General features: G+C 40.2%; 1 protein-coding gene across 1 annotated transcript; it reads right to left on the minus strand.

Moving 5' to 3' along the window:
• Positions 1-62: 62 nt before the first annotated feature.
• On the minus strand, positions 63-23,703 carry STMN3 (stathmin 3). Its single transcript, XM_044661175.1, has 5 exons — positions 23,630-23,703; positions 6,119-6,214; positions 5,301-5,476; positions 696-887; positions 63-226 (listed from the first exon to the last, which is right to left on the minus strand). The coding sequence occupies exons 1-5, from the start codon at positions 23,646-23,648 to the stop codon at positions 167-169; spliced, it is 543 nt and encodes a 180-aa protein (XP_044517110.1). The 5' UTR covers positions 23,649-23,703; the 3' UTR covers positions 63-166.
• Positions 23,704-23,880: the final 177 nt, after the last annotated feature.

Consider the following 23,880-nt stretch of genomic DNA (forward strand, 5'->3'; position numbering starts at 1 on the left):
ACGACAGCACGGGAGTAGAAGGGGAAGGAAGGAAGGAAGGGGGGGGGGGGAAAGGGGGGTGGTGAAACAAAGTTGCAACTAGACAAACGTAAAATTAAAATGTGTTGGGGTTTTTTTTTGTTTGTTTTATATCGGGAACCAGGTGCTAAGCGTGTAGAAAAACCCATTAACCAGAGATCTCCTCCCGCTGCTCCTTGTTCCTGCGGACTTCGGCAGCATGGAGCTCCTGCAAAGACACAGAAAGGTTTTGCTGGGGACGGTCTAAGTAAGGGACTCGAGTCCAGGCTGAAGCCCTGGGTCCGCTTCTGGGGTGGGGTCCCACTGTAGAAAAGCCTGGTACCGGTACCTAAAAGAGTTTCTTACCCAGCTGTAGAAAGCAGAGTGGGGTTAAGAGTGGTTCCAGAATTGAGAGATAATTACTTCCGGGGATCGCCCTCAAGCCCTGCAGGTATTCTACACAAGTTTAATCTGGAGAAGGTCCTTAGAAGGGATGTTTAGCCCCAGGACTTGGGGTAATTCATGAATATGGAAATTGGGGAATTTGGAATTCCTTGTAAGGGGATTTCTTGGGCAAGGCAGGTAAAAATAGACTTTCCCCGCGATCCAGAGAAGGATAAAATCCTTTCGGAAGAGTTCTTGGTGCCAAGGAAGGAGAAAGGGAATGGGATGAGAGGAAAGCGGGCTGCCCAACTCACCTTCTCACGCAGCCGCTCCCTCAAGGCAGCCAGATGAGCCTCGCGGATCTCCTTACTGAGTTCCATCTTGTAGTTGAGTTTCTCCTCTGCCAAGCGGCTGAAGTTGTTATTCTCCTCCAGGGCCTTGTGCAGAACCTCCCGCTCGTGCTCCCGCTTCTCAGCCAGCTGCTTTAGTACCTGCGCCTCCTGAGTCTGACAAAGCAGAGGACCCCCGGTGACAACCTGAATCCTCTTCCTTCCATCCCCAAACAGAAAAGGCTCTCCTAGCCTAACTGTAAACAGCCCTACGAGGGCTGTCCCCAGGCAGATACCCAGCAGAAAGGATCGGAGATGGATCGTGCTCGGCCCAGAGCAACTTCCCTAGATGGGGGCCCATCATTTGCCCCAAAGTAAAACATCTCCCAACCATAGGCCTCTGGGGCTGAAGCCCCTCCCATAAACCTCTTGCTCATCACTGTGGATCTTTTTTCACAAAAAGTAACCTTCCCCAAACTACTGTTTTCAGCTTGTCAGTCCGCTGCAGAGTAACTTTCAGGAGTTCTAAAACATCAAACGCTCTAGTCCAATCCCACTGACATTTATTACGCCTTTCCTCTTCATTGCAACCCTCCTCGCTGGCACTAGGGAGTGCAAGATGCAATTCAGGGCAGTTACCTCTGGTTTGGGCTAGTGCAGCAGCCTGGGGTCTGACCTCTGACTCATGGGAAAGATCCAACTTTATTTCCCTTTATAGTCCAAGCATCTATTCAGTCTGCCCATCCATTAGCAGTAATAACAGTTTACAACTAAAGTCCTTTACCAACATCCCTTCTTGCAAGGGGCTGATCGGAGGTGAAGTAGACAGAACACTGGGCCTAGAGGCAGAAACACCTGAGTTCAAATCCAGCCTCAGACACTTAGTAGCTATGTGACCCTGATCAAGTCGCTTTACTCTTCATTTACCTGCTGGAAAAGGAAATGGCAAACCACTCCAGTATCTTTGCCAAGAAAACCCCAAAAGGGATCAAGAAGAGTGGGACATGACTGAAAAATGATTAAACAACAACTTCCCTCCTAGGAATTTCTAAAGGGAAATGGGTGGGAAAGACATCTAAATATTTCAGGTCCCACCTTTCCCAAGAAGCTTTTCCCCAATTACACTAGCACATCCTTCTCTGAGCTCTATAAGCATTGTGTATACACCTGTCATTTGAGGAGTTAGTTGAACTCCATATTGCTGTGGGGAAAAGCATTGTGGTAGTGGTAGTAGTAGCAGCAACAGCAACAGTATTTATATAACCTATGTGGATATAGAACATTATACTTGTGTATTTTGTAACATAATATCTAATGTATCTAAATGTTATATTCACATTTAGCCTTTCCTTCCCTAAGGAGATGGCCCAATATTCATTGGAAGAATATTACAGGGGCTGGTTAGAGCTACTATATAGTTACATGACCAACTTTTGCAATCAGGGTAGGGCTTGGTTATAATGTATTCCTTGTGTTATTGCAAATCATTAGAGAGGCAAGGATGCCTATGACATTCTGAGTATGCTTCATACACCGTTTGGACTCTTCTTGGCACCCCTGTTTCATCCTGCTTTTTCCCACCTGGGCCTATGTATCTGCTGTTCTCCATGGCTGCCATGGCAGCTTTCCAAGCCTCCGAATGTCATAGCTCACATTTCTATAGCACTGGAAAGTCTATACATCACACTTCAATCACAATAGCCTTGAGAGAGTAGGTAGTGCTAGTCTTATCTCGTTTTGCAGACAAGGGAATTGGAGACTTGCCCCTAGTTATACAGCTAGTAAGTTTTACACAACTAATCAGTGTCCAGAGAGGTCATCTTGGTTCCTAAGTCTATCCCTTGCCCAGATGACATGATCCCTCTCACTACTATATTAAGCCTGCTACAACAGTTCTCCTTTTAAGGTCAAAATTAAAGGTCATTCTTCCTTGAAACCTTCACCAATTTCCCTCATTAGAGAAGCTAGGTGATGCTTGACCTGGAGGCAGGAAGACTTGAGTTCAAGTTTGAACTCAGACATTTATTGGCTGTGTGACCCCTGGCAAGTCATTTAACCTCCAGCCACCTCAGTTTCCTCATCTGTAAAATGGAGATAATAATAGCACCTTCCTCCTCAACAAGGTAGTTGTGAGAATAAGATGAGAATAAAATAAGATGCTTAACATAGTGCCTGGCATGTGGTAAGCACCGTATAAATGCTTATTCTCTCCCTCTCTCCCAGTGATAAGTTCAGGGGGCAGCTGGGTGGCTCAGTGGATGGAGAGCCAGACCCAGAGTTGGGAGTTCCTGGGTTCAAATCTGGACTCACACTTCCTAGCTGTGTGACCCTAGGCAAGTCACTTAGCCCCCATTGCGTAGCCCTTACTGCTCTTCTAACTTGGAACCAATAGAGAGTACTAAAGAAAAAAACAAAACAATAAGTTCATTTTAATCTCACAGGCATTGGGTAGTGTCCACTATATGTAAGTCATTTCCCTAGGCACTGCACATATCCCATGACATTCTATTTAGACATCTTCTGTGTACTTATCCTGTAGGGCCATATCACATACTTTGTATATTTTCCTTATCCCCATCACCAGCACAAGTTTTTTTCAGAAGCAAGAACTGTCATTGTTGGATCCCCAGTACACAACCAGTACTTCTGCACCCAGTAGACACTTAACAAATGTATGTTGACTTAAATGAGTTTTTAATATTCCTAGCACCTAGAGCAGGCTAGTCACGACACAGCTACTTAATAGATACTGGTTAAATTAACTGAATGAAGTTCTGTTCCATTGTGTACCAGTCAGCCAGAGCAAAGAACAGATAAATGATCAAAGTTAAGTGACCCAACAGAAGTGAGCAAGTTTTGGAAAAATGACCACCTTCTACAAGACTAGATCCTGTTTGGGAAGCCAAAATAGCTGGGGGAGGCTTTGGCCACAGGAGCCAGAGTAAGGGAATAGGACTTAGCAATTTCAGGGGTCCAGGGAGCCAGTGAGGCAGGGAATTTGGCAACAGGATTTTCTGAATAATATTTCTTCCCCTGAGATCTATTCGGTCCTGAGCTGCCAATTAATTCTACAAAGATGCAGAAAAAGTCCCCAGGGGGAAGCTATAGAAGAGGGGAAAAAAAGCCCTAGCTGGGTTATCAGGCGCCTCGTTGTCCGTATCCTGAAACTAGGAAAGCCTTAAAGAAAACAACTTTTTTAAAGTTATATTTTTTAAATGTTTTCCAAAGGACTCATTTGCAAAATAAATGTCTGTTTTGTCTACTAAATACTCCTGATTAGTACTCCCATTAGCCCAGTGCTGGAAAATGATGCTTTGGGAAACAGAAGAGACAACCTTCTGATAGGTAGATCTCTATTGGATGCAGTCAGTCATCAGACATTTGCTAAGTACTTACTATGTTGCAGATCTGATGCCAAGCCAGCCCCCATAGCAGTAGTTCTTAAAACTTTTTTGTCATAAACCCTTTTGCAATCTGATAAAGCTTATGGGCTCCTACATATTGCCTACATTCATAATTAAAGGAAATGCTAAATTTCAGTTCAATATTAGTAAAAATAAGGTTAAAAAAAGTTTCTATCCAAGTTCACAGACCTCCCCAAAATCTATTCACAGAAACTTTGTGGGGGGGTCAGTGAACCCCCTAGGTTAAGAACTCCTCTAGCAACTGGCTTAATATCAATATTTTTAATATTGTAAAAAAAAATTAAACCCTTACCTTCTATCTTAGAATCAATACTGTGTAGAAGAGCAGTAAGGGCTAGGAAATGGGGGTTAAGTGACTTACCCAGGATCACACAATCACACAGCTAGGAAATGTCTGAAGCTACATTTGAACCTAGACCTCTTATTTCTAGACCTGATCGTTAACCCACTGAGCCACCAAGCTGGCCCTAATATTGGTAAATGTATAACAACCATCTTTCTCTCAAAAAATGTACACATGATGTACCTTTAAGTTTTATCTGCATTATTATCATGTTATTTATCATTTTCTTAAGTCTAGACAATCAATTAAAAAACAATAAATTAAGACCTTGTTTGTGTTTGCTGATTTTAGAGGTATAAATGTCCCACTGAAAACTTAACAATCAGCTTTTAAGAGCCTGTTTGAGCTCCAGTTCATTCCTGCCTAACAGTTCTGTAAGTCACTTGATAAATGTTCTATCACTTATTAAGGTTCCACATGCTGAGGTCTAATGAGGGTGATATATTTTGTGCAAACTCTCCAGAATAATGTGATCTCCATGCAGGGGATGGAGCTGCCTTTGATTCCCGCAGAGTGCTAAACTGCCAGTTTCAACAATTCAGGAAAATGGTCCAGACTGCTTACAACCCCAGCTCCCAATCTCTGTTCTAATAGTCTTGATAGAAAAAGGCAGAATAGAAAGAACTAGAAAACCCTCTGTTTTTTATGAGAAGGAAAAGCTCCATATAACCAAAGCCACCAACCTTGCTGGTCAGCATTCTCACAAGCAAAACTAGAGAAAACAAGGTTGTCAAACTTATGCATATAGGGCCGGAGCAGGAAAAACCAGTGTTGGAGCCACTAGCATTATGGCTCATGAACAGGTAGGAGAAAATTCTTTACCTTCCGTCTCTCCTCAGCAGCCTCCAGCCTCTTCTGCAGTTCCTCCAGAGAAATGTCCTTCTTCTTGGGTGGAGAAGAAAGTATAGGACTCTCTGGGGACAGATCTGAAGGTGACTTCAAGATTACCTCAAAGCTCTGGCCAGATGCTCTTTTGTCCAGTTGCTTCACTTCCATATCTATGGGAAAAAGACAAGTTTGATGCTTTTATCATCCACACTCCCTAGGAAGAAGCTGGACTAGGATTAGGGTCTTAGAAGAATCCTTAAAAGTTCTTCCTTCAGGGTACATCTATGTTTAAGACAGATCTTTTGTTGGAAGAGAGGGTTTGTGGCATCAGCTACCGAGGCAAAGGATCAGAGGAAAAGGGCATTAACTTGTGGCTGGATTTTAAATTGGCATCTTCCCTGATATTTTACTCTGCTTTTTTTTTTATTAGTTTCCTTCACTTTCTGATTCATTCCCATTCTGATTCTCTCATTCACCCTCTGAGCCAAGCATTTTGGGCCAGAGTCAAATATAAAGGAAAAGGATGGGAGAATCAGATCTTCTGGGTTCTCTCTTCTGTTTAATCATATAGCAGATGCTGAAGTAGATGCCAGAAGTAGAGTTACCCACTTTGTTCCTGACCAAATAAAAGAGTGAAGGTCCCCATTTTATCTTTAAAAGTCAGGACAGAAAAAAAAATAAAATAAAAGTCAGGACAGCCTTTGTGAGCTGGCAGTTAGTCTCCTAGTTTTGAGGTTCCCATAGCATGAACAGATACTTTTAGTAAAGCCAGAGAGTAAGGGATCTGAAATGGAGACAGATTGAACACTCACCTCCATATTGATAGATGGTGTTTGGATGTGGCTGGGTATAGAAGCAGGAACAGATCAGTGAAAGCACAGACAGCTCCTTCATTTTTTCCTTGTATGCTGCAAAGATAAAAATCCAAATGGAATGAGAAAGAAAATAGTGTTCTCTCTGGTCCTTCCATAAAAATCTCTTTCTCTCTCCCCCTCACACAACAAGAGCCATGGACCTGGAGTCAATTTTGGACTTCAAACTGATGCAGAGTGAAATAAGCAGAACCAGGAGAACATTGTACCAAGTAACAGCAATATTGTGGAATGATCAACTGTGAAAGATTTAGCTATACTCAGCAACAAATCTGAGGGACTTATGACAAAGGATGCTATCCACCCTCAGAGAAAGAACTGTTGGAGTCGGAATGCAGATGAAAGCATACAATTTTTCAATTGTTTGTTTGAGTTTTTAGTTTTATGTGATTCTTTACTTTAAAAAATTAACAATACGGATAAATGTATAACCCAGATCAAATTGCTTGCCAGCTCTGGGAGTGGGGAGGGAATAGAGGGAGAGAGACAATTTAGGTCACATAACTTAGAAAGCTTATGTGAAAATTTATTATTACTGTATGTGTAATTGGTAAAAAGAAAAAGAAAAAAGAAACAATTTTTGGCTTCAGATCTCTGTAAGCCTGGACAAGTCACTTAACCTCTGTCTGTCTCAGTTTCCTTAACTTTAGCAAGATGATCATAATAGCACCTTACAACAGGATTGTGTTGTAAGGATTGAATAAAATGATACTTATAAGGTATTTAGTATAGTGCCTGGCACATAGTCAGCTCTTAATAAATGTGAATTCCATTCCAAATATAAGAGTTCATGCCTAAAAGAACAGCTGCATTGCTGCTAGTAGAAAAGTCTATTACATTAGATTGTGCTATAATGGTATCCGTCTCTGTGTACAATGTTCTCCTGGTTCTGCTCCTTTCACTCTGCATCAATTCCTGGAGGTCATTCCAGTTCACATGGAATCCCTCCTGGAGATCTATTTTTAAGGGTTTCATAGGCACCACTACTCATATCCTCTGTTCCACTCTCCAAAAAACAGTATTTAAAGATTTCTTAATCCAGCATGTAACTTAGGCACTTCTGTCTTGACCACTTTTAATTACACATAAACATTTTTTTTCTATTGATGTTATTATCCCTGGAACAAAAATATGTGAATAGCCATCCTTGGATAGGAACTATCCATTCAGCATGCATACCTCTCTTTCTGAAAGGCCAAGACAACCAAAGCTTTCCAACCTCCAAGAAAAGTGTTTAACCCATTGTTACTTATAGCCATTCAGTCAAATGGCTGAGACTCATGAATTAGGGATCTAGAGGAGATTTTGGAAATGTGATTCTGGTGAGTCTCGTTTCTTTAATTGCTAAATAATTATAATCTATAAAAACCTATTATAAGCAAGCCACTCTTCTAGTCATTGCTTGAGCTAAAGAAATGAGATGTGATCCTTTCCCTCAAGAAGATTACAATCTAGTAAACAGAGATGTGATATGTACACAAATAAACTTTAACAGAAGGCAAAATGTGATAAAGGCTATTGAAATTATACAATAGGTATCCCATCCTTTCACAAAACTATGATTTCCTACACCTAAAATATTGCATATGGTTTTTTTTTCTTTGTTTTCGTTTTTTTTTTTTAAACCCTTAACTTCTGTGTATTGACTTATAGGTGGAAGAGTGGTAAGGGTAGGCAATGGGGGTCAAGTGACTTGCCCAGGGTCACACAGCTGGGAAGTGTCTGAGGCCGGATTTGAACCTAGGACCTCCCGTCTCTAGGCCTAGCTCTCGATCCACTGAGCTACCCAGCTACCCCCTGCATATGGTTTTTATTGCCACATTTCAAAGAAGAGAAAGGGGAACTAGAGAAGGGAAAGGTCCAGAGGGAAAAAGGAAGGGAATAAGCATTTATTTATTAAGTGCCCATTATATGCCAGGCACTGTGTTAAGAGTTTTACCAATATTCTCTCATTTGATCCTCAGAGCCATTCAGGGAGGTAGATGCTATTATGATTCTCACTTTACATTTAAGAAAACTGAGGCAAACAAAGTTTGAGCATCTTACCCAGGATCACAGAGCTAGTAAGTACCTAACTCAAATTGGATCCTAAGTCTTCCCAACTCCAGGCCTGGTCCTCTATCCACTGTACCACCTCACTGCCTCACAACTAGGTGGAGAGGAAAAAGTACAATAAAATAATAATGTTCAATAGGACAAAGAGAATAGACTCCTTCAGCCCATTAGTTGATAAGTCAAGTCAATTTAACTTCTGAAATATTCCTTCCATCCTTCTCTTTCCATAGCCAAGACTTTAGTATAGTAGGACTCAAGCTTTTGAGGGGAAGGACCATTCAATTTGTTTTTCTTTTATTCATAATACCTAGAAAAATGCCTTGAGCATGGAAGGTTCTCCAAAAATAATGAATCAAATTGAATATAGGATTTCTCTTTAAAGGACTCCTTAAAAATATTTTTATTGAAATATTTTGTTTTTGTGTTGCCTAGGAAATATGTATTTTCTTTCTCCCATTCCTTGTAAGGAAAAAACATTTTTTTTGAGAAAATGAGGAAAAATTCCACAAAACAGATCAATACATCCAAAAAAAATTCAGTGTTATATATATTATTTCATACCCATCAACCCCAACCTCTGCAGAAGAACCAAGGGAGATGTCTTTTCATGTTTCTTTTTTGCATAATGAGCAAAAAGTGGAATGACTAAGAAAACAAAGGTTTGATCATCTGAGCCTATTGATTTATTAAGCAATGCAGGCCAGTTGCCCAACAAATTGGAACTAAGCCCCTTATTCAGCTTAGGGGAAGACAGATGTATCTACATGAAAAACAATCAAATAAGACCAATTAATTAAAAGAAAACAGTTAACCAGGATACCAAATTAGGTCATCTGATTTCTAACTGGAGGAAAGCTCTGAATGGGTTTCTGGTCAGCATAACCTGCATCCTTGGTTAAAGTCTCTAAAGGGTAGGTACACAGGGTCCATTTTCCCAGCCATGCAGCACTAGGTGCAAACAATGGAATAAGGTTTTCTTCCAAATCCCATAACTGAATAAAGTTTTCTCATAGGACAGCATTTGAACTAGTGCCATAATTTAATAGTAAGGAAACTTAACTAGCCCCAGAAGTAAGTCACAAGATAGTCAGTGCAGTTCATTCATTTCTCACAATTAACCCTGTCTGTCTTAATTCCCTCAATTCCTTCAATTCTCTTACATGGGCCAAATTTGTTCTTTAAAATTTCACAATATTTATTTTTTGTTGTTTTATGATTGTTCTTTCATATGCATTTGTAATAGGCTTTCTAATCAGTTTCCTAACCTCTGGTCAGTTCACCTTAACTGCCAATCAATTTTATACTCTGTTCCTGTGTTGTTAAGGCACAGCTCTGATCATAGCTCTTTCTTGATATCCTGCTGAAACCTCAAACTCAACATTCAAAACTAAACTAATTATCTTCCTTTCAGACCTAGATCTCTGATTCTTGGTAGCATAGTTATTTTTCCTATCACACAAGTTGGAAACTCAAGCTCATCTTTGCCTTTTTCCTTTCCCTCAGCCCCTGTATGTAATCATTTGCTTAATCCTTTATGTTCTACTCATATAATATCTCTCACATCTGCCTCCTTCTCCCACAATGCTATTATCTTAGTTTTGGTCTCATCGTCTCTCAACTGGAGTGTTGTAATAGCCCCCTTAACTGGGCTCCATCTCCTAGTCTCTCCTCCTTTATCCATACTTCAAATATCTGGCATATTAATTGTCTTAGGTCATGGGTCCGACCATGCCTCTCCCCTGCTCAAACACTTTCAATCTCTCTGTCTCTGTCTCTCTATCATGCGCTCTCGCTCTCGCTCTCTCTCTCTCTTCCTCTCTCTCTCTCTCTCTCATACCTATTAAATGAAATATGTTTTTCTCATCAACATTTAAAACTCTCGTTTTAGAATCATTCCAATATAATCTTTTTTTCATACTTCCCCTACTTTGAAACAACTAAGTTTTAGCTAAACTAAATCACTAATTGTTTCCTGATCACATCCTAAACTCTCCCTCTATGGATTTATGTAGGTCATCATATATGCCTGAAATGTTATTCCTTGACATCTCATCTAAGAATCTAAGACTTAGTTCAGGTCTTTCCTGATTCCCCCACCCCAAATAAAAGTCTCCCTTTCTTCAAATTTCCACATAACATTTTGACAGAATTTCTTCTTTGTCCTTATCACACCCTATTTTATATCTCCCATATTCCTTGTTTCACTAGACTAGAAGCAGGCTAATAATTAGGTGGGTCAGCTAGGTGGTACAGAAGATAGAATGCCTGGCATGGAGCCAAGAAGACAGGTTTCTGAGTTCAAATACTACCACAGACACTTACTAGCTGTTCGACCCACTTAACTCTGTTTGCTTCAGTTTCCTCATCTGTAAAATGAGTTGGAGAAGGAAATGATAAACTACCCCAATATCTTTGCCAACACAACCCCAAATGGGGTCACAAAGAATTGGACACAACTGAAATGAATGAGTGACAACAAAGCATCCTAATGTAGGTGCCATTTCATTTTTGTATCCCCAGAACCCTACAGAGTACTACTCTGATGCTTCACTGTGGCATGGAGGTGACTCTGGCTTCTCGAAGCCTATGCCAGAATCAACAAAAAATTATTAAGTACTTACCATATGCCAGACATCCCAGATGCTGTGTATACAAAGACAAAAAATAAAGTAGTTCCCCCCATCAAGGATTTTTCATTCTACCTAGAGAGACATCTATTATGTTACCAGCAACAGATTTTGTCTGCTTTCTGAAGAGTAGCCTAGTTATATAAATTTCCACTAATTGTCTTCTATGCCTGGTATGCTTTCCTCTCTATCTCTTCCTCTTGGCTTCCTTCAAGTCTCAGCTACAATTCCACCTTCTTTTAGAAGCCTTTCCTAGTCCCTCTAGTGTCCTTCCTTCAATTATTCCAATATATCTTCAACTATCTATGTTTATATATTATGTATAATATATAATACATATAATATATTACACAATTATGTTATATTATATATACTATTAATAAAATTATTTTTATGTGTATGAATATATTTATACATAAATACATACATATTCTATATATGCACATATATGTATATATATCATATAGTGAGTTCCCTGGGGGAGCTCTTTCCCTGTTTCCCTAGCACTTAGCACAGTGCTTGGCACAGAGTAGATACTTAATAATAAATGTTTACTGACTTAACTTGACATTATCACTATAAATGAGATATTTTTATTTCTTTTAAACCCTTATCTTCTGTCTTAGAATCAATACTGTATATTGGTCCCAAGGCAGAAGAGTGGTAAGGGCTAAACGATGGGGGTCAAGTGACTTGCCCAGGGTCACCCAGCTAGGAAGTGTCTGAAGCCAGATTTGAACCCAGGATCTTCAGTCTCTAGCCCTGGCTTTCAATCCACTGAGTCACCCAGCTGTCCCCTAAATGAGACCATTTATAAAAGGAAGATAAAGCTACATAAAAGGATGGTTTATAGATTCTGCTGGGAGAAGTAAATAAAGGAGCTGGTGGAATTAGTTTTTTCATGCATCCAAAAACAATAAGAAACATTTTGGGGGACTTAGTCATCTCCTATTTCAACACTCATGATAAGCATTGCAAAAAGGCCACCATTAGCCAATCTACAAACATTTATTAAGGAACTACATTATGTCAAGCACTCTGCTATATGCTGGGGATATGAAGCGTCCCTGCCCTCAGAAGTTTATAGTGGGGGCAGCTGGGTAGCTCAGTGGATTGAGAGCCAGGCCTAGAGAAGGGAGGTCCTAGGTTCAAATCTGACCTCAAACACTTCCTAGCTGTGTGACCCTGGGCAAGTCACTTGACCCCCATTGCCTACCCTTACCACTCTTCTGCCTTGGAGCCAGTACACAGTATTGACTTCAAGATGGAAGGTAAGGGTTTAAAAAAAAAAAAAAAGAAGTTTATAGTATCTGAAGAAAGATAAGATGTTTATCTATGGACACATACCTAGCCACAATGATGCCAGGAGCGCATGGTGAGTGCAAATGATGACTGGCCTGTGACCACAGTCCTTATAAGAACATGTAAAGTACTTAACTGATGTAATTTCCAAGTGGACTTTAGAGCAAGCACAGCTATTCTGTCACTGTTTCTGAGTGGCTAACCACATGGTAAATAGGAGCCTCTTTGACTGACCCTGAAGAGTGACTGCTGAGACCTAGCCCAGCAATAGCTAAGGCAAAGGCTATTCCAGCAGAAATGCTGCATTTGGATGTGAACTTGGTGGGACCCATGCTATGCAGAAATTGCATTAAGTCTGAGCCCACTCTCCCAGAGACAAGAGATAGTAAAGGGGAAAGTACATCACTGAAGTACTTCCCAGAAATGGTTATGTTTCTATTCTTGCTACATTCTCTAAGTAAATATTCTTTTTGTAAAAGCTAATCATGGGGGCAGCCGGGTAGCTCAGTGGATTGAGAGTCAGGCCTAGAGACAGGAGGTCCTAGGTTCAAATTCGGCCTCAGCCACTTCTCAGCTGTGTGACTGTGTGACCCTGGGCAAGTCACTTGACCCCCATTGCCCACCCTTGCCACTTTACCACCTAGGAGCCAATACATAGATGTTAAGGGTTTAAAAATATATTAAAAAAAAAAAAAAGCTAATGATGTTGACTGGTTAAGTGGAACTGGATCACTGGAGGTTAAAGTAAGGGAGGGACACATAAGAATGAGGGCTCAAGCCAATGGCATTAGAAAAAAACAGCCCAATTCTTCAGAGGCACCCCAAGAAATTGATGTAGTCAGCCTTGTTCTGAGTATGAGGTCAGAAAGTAGTCATACATGGTTTTCTCCTCACCATATTGCCTTTCCCTGGAATGGCCCCAGCCTGAAAGAAGTCAAATCAAGAGAGGAAAGATAAGATCCACCATTACTTTGTACACTGACTCCCAGTTTCAGCTACTCAGTTGAGCAGATGAGAGAAGCTCCTCTTCGCCACATGGTCAGCAGACCAGCACCAATTACCAAATGTTTACATACGCTGCAAAATCTACAGAGGAACTGCTGAGGTAAGCACTCTGCAGCCACTAGTAAGGCCTGGGATCACTGGCCACCACCACTGCCCTTGCCATGTACTCTTGGCTTTGTGCTAACTTAGGGTGAGGGTGGACCAAATCCCAATTACACACTTACAAAATATATCCCAAAAATACAAGCTAATTTTTGGAAGGAGAAAACTAGGAGTTTTAGGGCTTAGGAGAGTTTTCCTAGAGAGATGAAATTTCAGCTAAGTTTTAAAAGGAAAAAAGCTTCTAAGAAACAAAAGTGAAGAGAAGATACATTCCAGGAATGAAAAGCAGCCAGTATAAAGGGAAGGTAGGCAGAATATCATGTGTGAGGAGCACCAAGAAGGTAAGTTGGTTCGGTCAGAAAGAATGGAAAAATGAGTTGTTTTAATGAGACTCAGAAAGTAGATGGTAGCCAGATTATAAATGTCTTTAAAAGTCAAAGAAGTTTATATTTGATTCTAAAAGGCAATAGGGAGCCATTAGAGCTTATTGAGTAGACTAGTGATATGGTCAGATCAATACTTTAGGAAAATCATTTAAGTAGCTATGTGGAAGAATGAGTAGAATAAGATGAGGCATACGGCTGGGAAGCCAATTAGAAGATTTTTGTTATCCAAGTAAGAGTCAGTAAAGCCCAGAACTAGGCTGTGAGTGAAGAAATACCGATAAGGGGGCAGCCAGGTGACTCAGTGGATTAAGAGCCAAGGCTAGAGATGGGAGGTCCTGAGTTCAAATGTGACCTCAGACCCTTCTTAGCTGGGTGACCCTGGCCAAATCAGTTAACCCCCATTGCCTAGCCCTTACCACTCTTTTGCCTTGGAACCAATATATAGTACTGATTCCAAGATGAAAGTTAAGGGTTTTTTTTAAGTATATAAAAAGGAGTTCACCTCAGCAAAGTGAAAGACTATCATAGACTGCAATAAAGGAGGATAGAATAAGAGATGATATCAAGGGGTTTTGAAATGTAAAAAAAGAAGAGAAAAGAAAGTGAAATCAGTATTCAGTAAAGTATGAGGCAAGATCCTTAGCAGAGAGGTTTGGGCAAGGGATAGTGAGGTAGGTTTGAAGAACAAAGAGAATGTTTGGAACAGCTTGTGTAGGGGGTAGGATAGGAAACCAATTAGGAAGAAGTAAGTAATTGCGGCTTACATGCCAACATCAGTTGCAGGAGATGAGGGAAGAGATAAATTCTACAAAAAAATGCAGTAAGAGCCTCCAAATTAAGTCATTGTGTACCTTAATACTGTTGTGGATACAAAGATGATAGGAAGAGAAATAAGGTAAAAATAAGTTGGGAAATATGGTTCTGGAGTAAGAAACAGGGAAAGCCAAAGACTAGATTTTATAGAAATCTTACACCTATGTTTCAAGTGTAATCTTTTCAAGGAAAAAAAAAGGAAGACATTGGACATGGTAACATGGTAAATAACATTGCAAAAAAAATTAAAATGATTAAATTCTGCCAGAAAACAATTGGTTGCCAATGCAGGAGCCTGAATAAACTGTCTGGCAGACAACCTACATGTCAGATGAAACCAAAATCAATACCAAATTAGAAGAATAAAAATTAGACTCTATGGCATGCAAATGAGGCAACTTGGACCCATTGAAACTAGATGTTAAAACTGACAAATGAGAAATGGATAAAAAAACAAGACACTAAATTAGACTTACTTTTTCCTAAAGATATCTGGCAACTGAATCAATCACCGCAACAAAGACAGTGAAAGATCATAAAAACTCATTCAGCCTTTCAAATGTTTGATTTCCTTGCCAAGTTGAGCAGCATGAGAGCCAAAAGCATCGATTTAAAATATAAACTCTTTTAGTGAAATATTATTAGTAATAATTTTTATAATACTTATAATGGCCAGATTAAGCTGGCTCACAAGAGCTGATTATTAAATTTTCAATGTGAACATCTGCACTTCAGAAATCATCAAATGCTACAAATAAGGGCTTGGTTTATCATTTTGATTGTCTAGATTTAAGAAAATGAATGAGAAAATCTTGACAATGCAGATTAAATTTGAAAATGTATCCCACATAAATTTTTTGGAGAGCCAGTTGTTAAACATTTATTAGCACACCTCTGGATTTCCTCATACACAACAAGAAGCAGGAGTGGGAAAATAAGTTTTTTAGAAAACTTCTAAAGAGATTCAGTTAAGCTAGAACATCCCAGAGTCATTAAGCATGAAAGTAAAAAGATAATGAACAAAAAAAAAAATTGGATGATTTGTGAAGATTTCTGTAGCAAACTCTTTTTTCTACCAATGAAAGTGGAACAACCACATTTTCAGGCTTGCATCACAATCCCTGGCATGTTAGCTAAGAAAGCAGAAATGGTGTTAACAAAAACAAAGATAGGAAGAACAGCTGTATTAAACCACATAGACACAGATAAGGTCAGAAAGTCAGTGAACAAGTTTTTAAGGGCTCTTTGCTGCCTGTAGTGCTAGTGCTAGAGATACTAAAGGGAAAAAAGTGAAAATGCTACCCCTGTCCTTAAGGAACTCTTATTCTAATGGAAAAACATGTAAATAACCATATAAAAGCAAAACATATTCAGTGAATAAGGAAGATTCTAGCCATTGGGGTGGAGAGAAAACAAAGAATGGGAAAGGTCTTCTGCTGCCCCAAGTAAGATTTGAGTTGAATAGGTGAGGAAGCAGAGCATTCCAGGCAGAGGAGGTAGTACAAAGGAATGGAGCTGGGGGCTGGAGTATCATGTGCAAAAAAATAGTAAATAGACGAATATCGCTAGGGTTGCACTCTGCACCACTATAGGAAGGATCCACAACAATTAAGGCCATAGAACCATGGAAGTACCTAAATAAATATTCCCAGAATTGAACACAGCATTTCACACAGAGTAAGCATTTAATAAATGTTTGTTGAATTAAATCATATAATTCCCTTACTCAAAAACCAGTAGGTACCCATTGTGGATATAGACAACCTCCATGGATGACATGTTCATAAATTTCCTTTTTAGATCCTGCCGATGAGACTAGCTGTATGACCATAGGAAAGTAACTGAACTTCTCTGATACAGTTTCTGATGCCTGTGGTAGCTACTTCATAGGGTTATTGTGATGCTTAAATAAGATAAATGAATATTAGTAACAGAAATATTAAATGATGATCAACTGTGAAGGACTAAACCATTATCAGCAAAGCAAATTCTTAAGATAACCACAAGAGACACACATGATGAAAACATTCTCCACAGCCAAAGAAAGAATTTGGAATCTGGTTGCAAATCAAAGCATACCATTTTCCATTTAATGTCCTTCATGAGTTTTTTATTGTATATATGATATGTGTCTTCTGTCACGACATGAGCAATATAAAAATATGCATTTCATGAAAGCACTGGCATAAGACTATTTACTGCCTCATGGAGTGGGGAAGAGGAAGGGAGAAAATCCAAATCCTAAAATGTCAGAAAACAATTGTCAAAAATTGTTTCTAGGGGGAAGCTATGTGGCTCAGTGGATTGAGAGCCAAGCCTAGAGACAGGAGGTCCTAGGTTCAAATCTGGCCTCAGATACTTCCTAGCTGTGTGACCCTGGGCAAGTCACTTAACCCCCATTGCCTAGCCTTCACCACTCTTCTGCCTTGGAACCAATACATAGTATTGACTCCAAGATGGAAGGTAAGGGGTTAAAAAATTATTTCTACATGTAACTGAAAAATAAATCATTAAAATGATAAATGTATATAAAATACTTTATAAACTTTTAAGTGCTATGCAAATATCATTTTTATAGGACTATAGGTATAGAAAATAATACTGAATCTGTACTGGATGTCAGTATAATAATGGATTGTCACCATCAACTGATTCTGATTCTAGCTCCTCATTCTCTTCTATTTCTCTTATTCTTAGCATCCTTACAGCTATAAACAGAAGATGGAGTGCTCTCCCACTTTTTACTTTTTAGTCTTGACAGACCTACAATTTTATGGCATGCAATTTCTGTCTGCCTTCAGGAAGCTTACATTCAAATAAGAGAGCAAGTATATTAAAAATAAATACAAGACAATTCAGAGGGTAGGGTATGAACAGCTGTGGGGGCTGGGAAGGGAAAGAAAAGACTTCATCTATAATGATTGTACTTGAGCTGAGTTTTGAAGGAAAAAAGATATAACCAATGCAAAAGCATGGAGACTGGGGATCAAGTATATAGTATGAGGAACAGAAAGGTTGTCAATTTGACCACAGAGTTCATGAAAGGGAATAATGTATAATGAGGCTAGGAAGTTAGGTTAGGACCAAGTTGCAAAAGACTAAATACTAACCTAAGAAGTTTCTATCTAATCCTAAAAGTAATAGGGAGCCATTAGAATTTATCAAGTTAAAAAGTAACATGGTTAGATCTGTCATTTAGGAAAAGTGCTTAGGTAGCTATATAGAGAGAGGATGGATTATAAAGGGGGAAATATGGAAAGCAGGGAAAGCAATCAGGTAATTATTGCACTAGTGAAATGATAAGGAAATCAAGGTAGATAACTAGGTAGAAACCTACACAGAAGCTGAAGCTAAGGTGTCAAGGTTGGGGGACAAGCACAGAGGTCAGTTTGGCTCTAACATAAAATATGTAGAGAGTATGAAATAAATTGAGAAAGCTACACTGAAGACCCAGTTTAAAGGGCTTTAAATGCCAAACTGAGGAGTTTGCATCTTGTTTTAAAGGCTATTGGGAGATAATGAAGTTTCTTAAGCCATGAAATTAACATCGTCAAATCTATAGTTTAGGAAAATTATTTCTGCCCCCGAATGTAAGATGAAATAGAGAAGAAAAATATTGGAAACAGGAAGGTCCATTAGAAGGCTTTTGCAATTATCCAAGTACAAGGTGAAGGGAGTCTAAACTAATATGGCCGCCATGTAAGTGGAGAGAAGAGAAAGAAGAAGAGAAATGCTCAAGTATAAAATTATAGAAATCTGAGATGATAGATCTTGTATCAACAAACTTGGCAACAAATTGGATATGGGAAGAAGATTGGGAAGAGGGAAAAGTCAATGATTACAGAAGGAAGGGTCAAGGTTAAAATTTCCAGGGGAGAGAAGAGTCCAGTCAGGAAAAACTTTTCCTATCTTGGCTCCAAGAGACGTAGTTCAGGACCCACTGAGGTGGCCAGCCTGGATAATATCACTGAGTAATGACTATTTGCCCTTTCCAACAATGGAATAAAACCCTGTGGTAGCTTGTCAACTCCTTTGACATGATAACAACAAAATCTTTCTTAAGCTTCAAAAGCTATGCCAGCAGAGCCAATTTGTGGCTATAATTGACTTGTAAGAAACAGAAGGCTGTGTACTCTGTGAAACAGATATTTTGCCATGCTTCGGTGTTTGCTGCCCATTAGTATCCTTGTAAAAATTCTTTTTATTTTAACTAATATAGGTGGGAGGTAGTCTGGTATAGTGGAAAGAGTTAGACAGTGTCAGAAGACCTGGCTTTGAATTCTGACTTTGCCAGAATTAGCTATATTCTTAGTTATTAGCTATATGGCCTTAGTTAAGACACTTTATAATCTTTGGGGTCTCAGTTTCCTGATTTGTAAAATGAGAGGGTTGGACTACATGGTCTGTAGGATCCCTTCCAAAGAATAGTGATTTGCACATAGTATATGTTTAATAAATATTTCATTTATTCATTCCAACTCTAAAATTGTATGATTCTTCATTCAGTAGATAGAAGAAGCTATGTGGAGAAGTAGCATAGCAGAAAGAAAGCTAGCCTTTAAAAGTCAGGAAGATCTGAGTTCAAGTCCTCACTCTATTATATACTGGCTTTGTAATCCCTGACAAGTTACTTAATCTTTCTGTTACTCAGACAATTTTATAGAACTCTAAATTGCATTGGTGGAGAGCGTTTCCCACCAAGAGATGCAGTGAGAAAGAGCAATAAGCAGGCAATTGATCAGAAGGTATTTGTGAAGAAGGATAATATGGAATAAATCTTGAAAGATAGATTGGGGCCGGATTGTGAAGGGCTTCAAAAGTCAAATAGTTTGCCATTTCCTTCTCCAGATCATTTTACAGATGAGGAAATTGAGGCAAACGGGGCTAAGGGACTTGCCTAGGGTCACATAGCTAATTAATGTCTGAGGTCAAATTTGAACTCCTGACTCCAGTCCTGGTGTTCTATCCACTGCCCCCCACCTGACTGTACCTCAGACTAGGGTCTGAGGCCAGATTTGAACTCACAAAGATGAGTCTTTCTGATTCTAAGCCCAAGGCTCTAGCCTCTGTGCCACTTAGCTGCCCTGTTTAACTTTACTGGATCTCAGTTTCTCATCTATAAAGTAAGAGTATTCAATTTGATAATCTCCAAGTCATGGTGGTCGGCAAAGAATGGTTCTCTCCAGCTCTAAACTCCATGATTCTATAAGATAGTATTGCTTAATTACCCATAGAACTGTCAATGAATTTATGTTCTACAACAAAGTGATAGACAGAACAGATTAGCAAAATAATAATAGTTTTCATTTGTGTAGCTTTACAAAGTGCTTCACTCAAATCAGCCCTGAAAGACAAGAGGAAAGGTATTGTTTCCATTTTACAAATCAAGGAAATGAGGTCCAGAGATTTAATGGGACTCACCTAGGATCACAATGGAATAAATACTAGAGCAAAGAGGGCTTCAGAGGCCAAGTCTAGGGCTCTAGCCATTTTAACAGCTTTTCTAATGCATTGAATTCATTTCAACAGACCAAGTATTAAGAGCCTACTAGGTATTAAGTGCCTTCTAGGCATTAAGGGAGATGAAAAGGTTAGCTAAAATACTGATTGTTTGGGTTGGAGCATATAGCATAGTGGGGAGATAACACAATGGGTAGTAAAGCACTAGATATAAACTTAAGTGAGATTTTCATTTTTACTTTAAATAACTTTTTTTAAAGGAATGGGAAAATTTACACAATGAATGAAGTGCACAACTAGTTAAAGGGTTATATTCTCACAATTTCAGTATCCAAGAGAACATCATGGTGTTTGGCAGAAACTGGACTTTAAAAATTATTTTTTTTACCAATTACATGTAATAACAAAATTTCACATAAGTTTTCCGAAGTTATATGATCCAAATTGTCTCACTTCTTTCTTTCCCTCTCCCCTTTCATGGAGCTGGCAAACAATTCTGATCTGGGTTATACAGATATATAAAATCGCCTCATTGATGGACCAAAACCTAGTTAGTTACTAAGTTTTAAAATACTTTCCACACCAAAATGTAAGGAATTAAATCAGGACAATGTTAGGGGATACCCTGGAGAAAGAAAGGCAAAGGTTAGAGCTGTAGAGTAAGAGAACACAGAAGAAAAGTCTCCAGGGGACAAGAGTGAAATATCTTATGGCAATGAATCAGCAATGCTGGGTTGCTTACAAAATGAAAAATCTATTGGGAATATAGGAAATCAAAATGATAATGTAATACTCTTGTCATAGTCAGCACCATTCAGCCATTTCAGAAAATGTTAGTGTTCTGGCCCCCACAACTCAAGAGGTATATTTAAATTTGGAAAAGGTTCAGGAGAAAAATAATAAAAGAAGTGAAAACCAATATCGATTTCCATGCCTTTCATAATTCACTTCACCAAAACATAAGACTTTATTTTTTAATTTATGAAAATTATCACATAGAAAGGGGGGGTGACTGGCTGTTCTTCATCTCTGGGAACAGAATCAGAAGAAATGGACTGGAGTGACAGTAGGATTTTGGCTAAATAAGATAAAGGTTTCTTGAGAGTTAGAGTTGATGACCAAGAAAATAGATGAGTCAAGGAGATGTGTAATTTCCTTCTCTGAAGTCTTTAGGGAAATAAAAGAAATAGATTTTCATTTGTTTAAAATGACTTAGGTATGTTCTTGTCAGAAAGAAGAAAGATGGATTAGATGAGATGTCCTCTCAAGGTCTTTTCTATCATTTTATATTTAACCCAGATTTGGAGTTAGAAGATCTTCGTTCAAATCTTGCCTCTGATACTTACTACCTGTGTGACCTTGGATCATTTAACTTCCCTAGATCTTAATCTCATCTCCTGTAAAATAAGGGGATGGACCAAATGGCTTCTGAGGTCCCTTCTAGCTCTAAATATCATGATGCTAAGATTGATTTCCTCAGAAATTTGAAATATTCTGAGAAATTGGCAGGGTGAGGGGAATATGGGGGGTCCAAACTTAATGAGTAGTTGGTAAATAATGACAGATGTCCTAAAGTGCTCAGTAGGTATACAGGGTCATCCATTCACTTATCTTAATAATAGGTGTCCAATAGAGATGTCTAGCCCCACCCCCTTAACTAAACTAATGAAAGCAGAGCTAGTTCTGCAAAAAAGTTGAGAAGGGCAAGCTTCTCTTCATAGTCTAAGTCTCCCCCACTCACCCTTTTCTACAATACTATGAAGCCTTGGAGGGTCAAGGACTAAGTCTTATCTTTTTTTTTTTTTTTTTAAATCCGCTTCCCTTCTCTATCCCTAGTCTACTGCCGTGCACATAGCAGGCACTCAATGAATTTGTTGAACTGAATTGAATTGATGCACAGAGGGTCACCAGAGACAAGCCACTGCAATGAAAAACCTTTTCCGACCAAAGCTAGCTGAGAACAGTGGATAGACGCGGAAAAAAAAAAAAAAAAATGAGGCCAGACGCAGAGAATACTGCTGCTGCTGCTGCTGCTGCTGCTGCTGCTGCTGCTGCTGTTGCTACCGCAGGGAGTGTTCCCCACTCCCCCACCCCCTTCCGAGATGTTCTTCGGGGGTGGGGCTGTGAGGGAGTCTTCAAAACCACCTCCACTATGGCTCCTCGATGGTCCTCACATTACCTCTGTCACATTACCACTGTCTCCCCGACCTAAGGGAGCCTCTTAAGGAAGAGGGACAAGAAAAATGAGGGGCAAAGGAGTGAGAAAGAGAAAAAGGAAAGCGGGGTCACTAATTTAGAATATCAGTGAGCAGTGAAGGAGTGGGATTTCTCAGTAGTGTGGTCCTAAAACAAGGATCCCGTTTTTACTGTTGGCAGATTAATCAGTGTATCTTTGTAGTTTTAAATTAATCCACCAGAATCCGTTAGTGTCACGTATCTCTTAATATATCTATGCCACCTCCCTTCTCTTGCTCATTACTTGGATCTGGGATATTGATCCATCCATCTGGAGTCTGGCTTCTGCCTTTCACGTATCTACGCAGATCCACTGGTCTCTCTCCCCTTCTGCATTTATAGTCTGGACCCATGTCCAAGTCTCTGTGGAGCGCGAGGCTGAGCAACATTAACCCGTAGAAAAGAAGATTCGAGGATGCTGCTGAGCTTCCCGGCTCTCCAGGCCGGTGCAGTGACTGACTACTCACCCCTCTCCCACCTCCCACCTAGCTCCCGAAGCTCTCTCAGGCGGTGCGGGGCAACTCGGAGCTAGGGTGGAGGGGTTACCGGTAGATAAGGACACCCCATCATGAGGTCTCCTGATTGTAACAAATCTCAGGAAAAAGGTGGCCCTATGAGGTTCTGGGGAAAGGAGACGGGCCGCGCCCTGCCCTTCCTTACCGCAAGGGAGGCGGGGGAGTGGAGTACGCGACTAGACACTGCAAATGCGGGGCCGCTCCCTAAGCCTTTTCTCCTTTGCCTCTTCCGTTTTCTCCTTTTTCGATTTTCTCCTCCTTTCTCCCTCCCCCACCTACTTTGGTTTCTCGCCCTGCTAGTTCAGGACATCTAATATCCTGAGGTTCTGATCACCTTTCCCGGGACTTTCTTTCCCGGGAATAATCCGCAGTAAGCAGAGAGGCTCTTTTTCCTTCTGACCCCAAGCCTTTCTACCCCTTCTTGTTCCTCTAGTCCCTTTTGCCCCTACCAGGCGGATTTTCACACTGGCACCTCCGGGGGCTCCTCTGCCCGGCTGACTTGGCAGCGAACCCTGGGACTCACAATTGGGGAGGGGAAGCAACGAGAATGGAAAGCGCAAACAAAAATAACATCTATTTCTAATGCATCTTTATGGTTTTACAAAGTGCTTTCCTTAAAACATTCCAGTTAGGTAGGAAAGGCAAAGGTGATTATCCCATTTTACAGATGACGAAACTAAGGCGCTGAGGGGTTAAGCATTTTGCCCAAGGTCACACAATAAGTATTGGATCCAGAACTGGATTTCAATTCCGATCAGGTTCCAAGACCAGCGTTCTTTCTAGTATAAAAAACAAAATCTCTGAAACAGGCAGCCAAAACGAAGACAATAGCAGCTCCGGTTTCCTCTCTCCCCACCCACCCAACCCCGCCCAGCCGCCCCTTGAAAAGCCTATGGCTCCCTCTGCAAAGCCCCGAAGCAGCGCGATTCTGCCGGCTGTGCAGGCGCCTACCAGACACGGTGCTGGCCATGGTGCTGGGCGTTCAGGCTCTGGGCTAAGACGCGGAGAAAAAGCTGCGGAGGCCCAAGACGCAGGTGGCTGCGGAGATGGGAAGTTGCTTGCTCTAGGCTCGACTGCTGCAATGCTGTGGAAAAGAGCAAAGAGAGAGCCAGCGACTCAGCTCTAGGGGGCTGCAGCCATCCAGAGGGAGGAGAGAGAAAAGAGAGGGAGGGAATAGGGAAGGAGGAAGAAAGGAGGGGCAG

This window comes from Gracilinanus agilis, chromosome 2 (genome assembly GCF_016433145.1).
Source record: "Gracilinanus agilis isolate LMUSP501 chromosome 2, AgileGrace, whole genome shotgun sequence".
NCBI lineage: Eukaryota > Metazoa > Chordata > Mammalia > Didelphimorphia > Didelphidae > Gracilinanus > Gracilinanus agilis.

Bases quoted from the DNA above. Each gene is read 5' to 3' on its own strand.
- STMN3 (XM_044661175.1), bottom strand. The intron at 888-5,300 runs GTAAAGAATTTT...CTGCTTTGTCAG, and splicing joins CTGCTGAGGAGAGACGGAAG to ACTCAGGAGGCGCAGGTACT. The intron at 227-695 runs GTGAGTTGGGCA...GTGTCTTTGCAG, and splicing joins GGGAGCGGCTGCGTGAGAAG to GAGCTCCATGCTGCCGAAGT.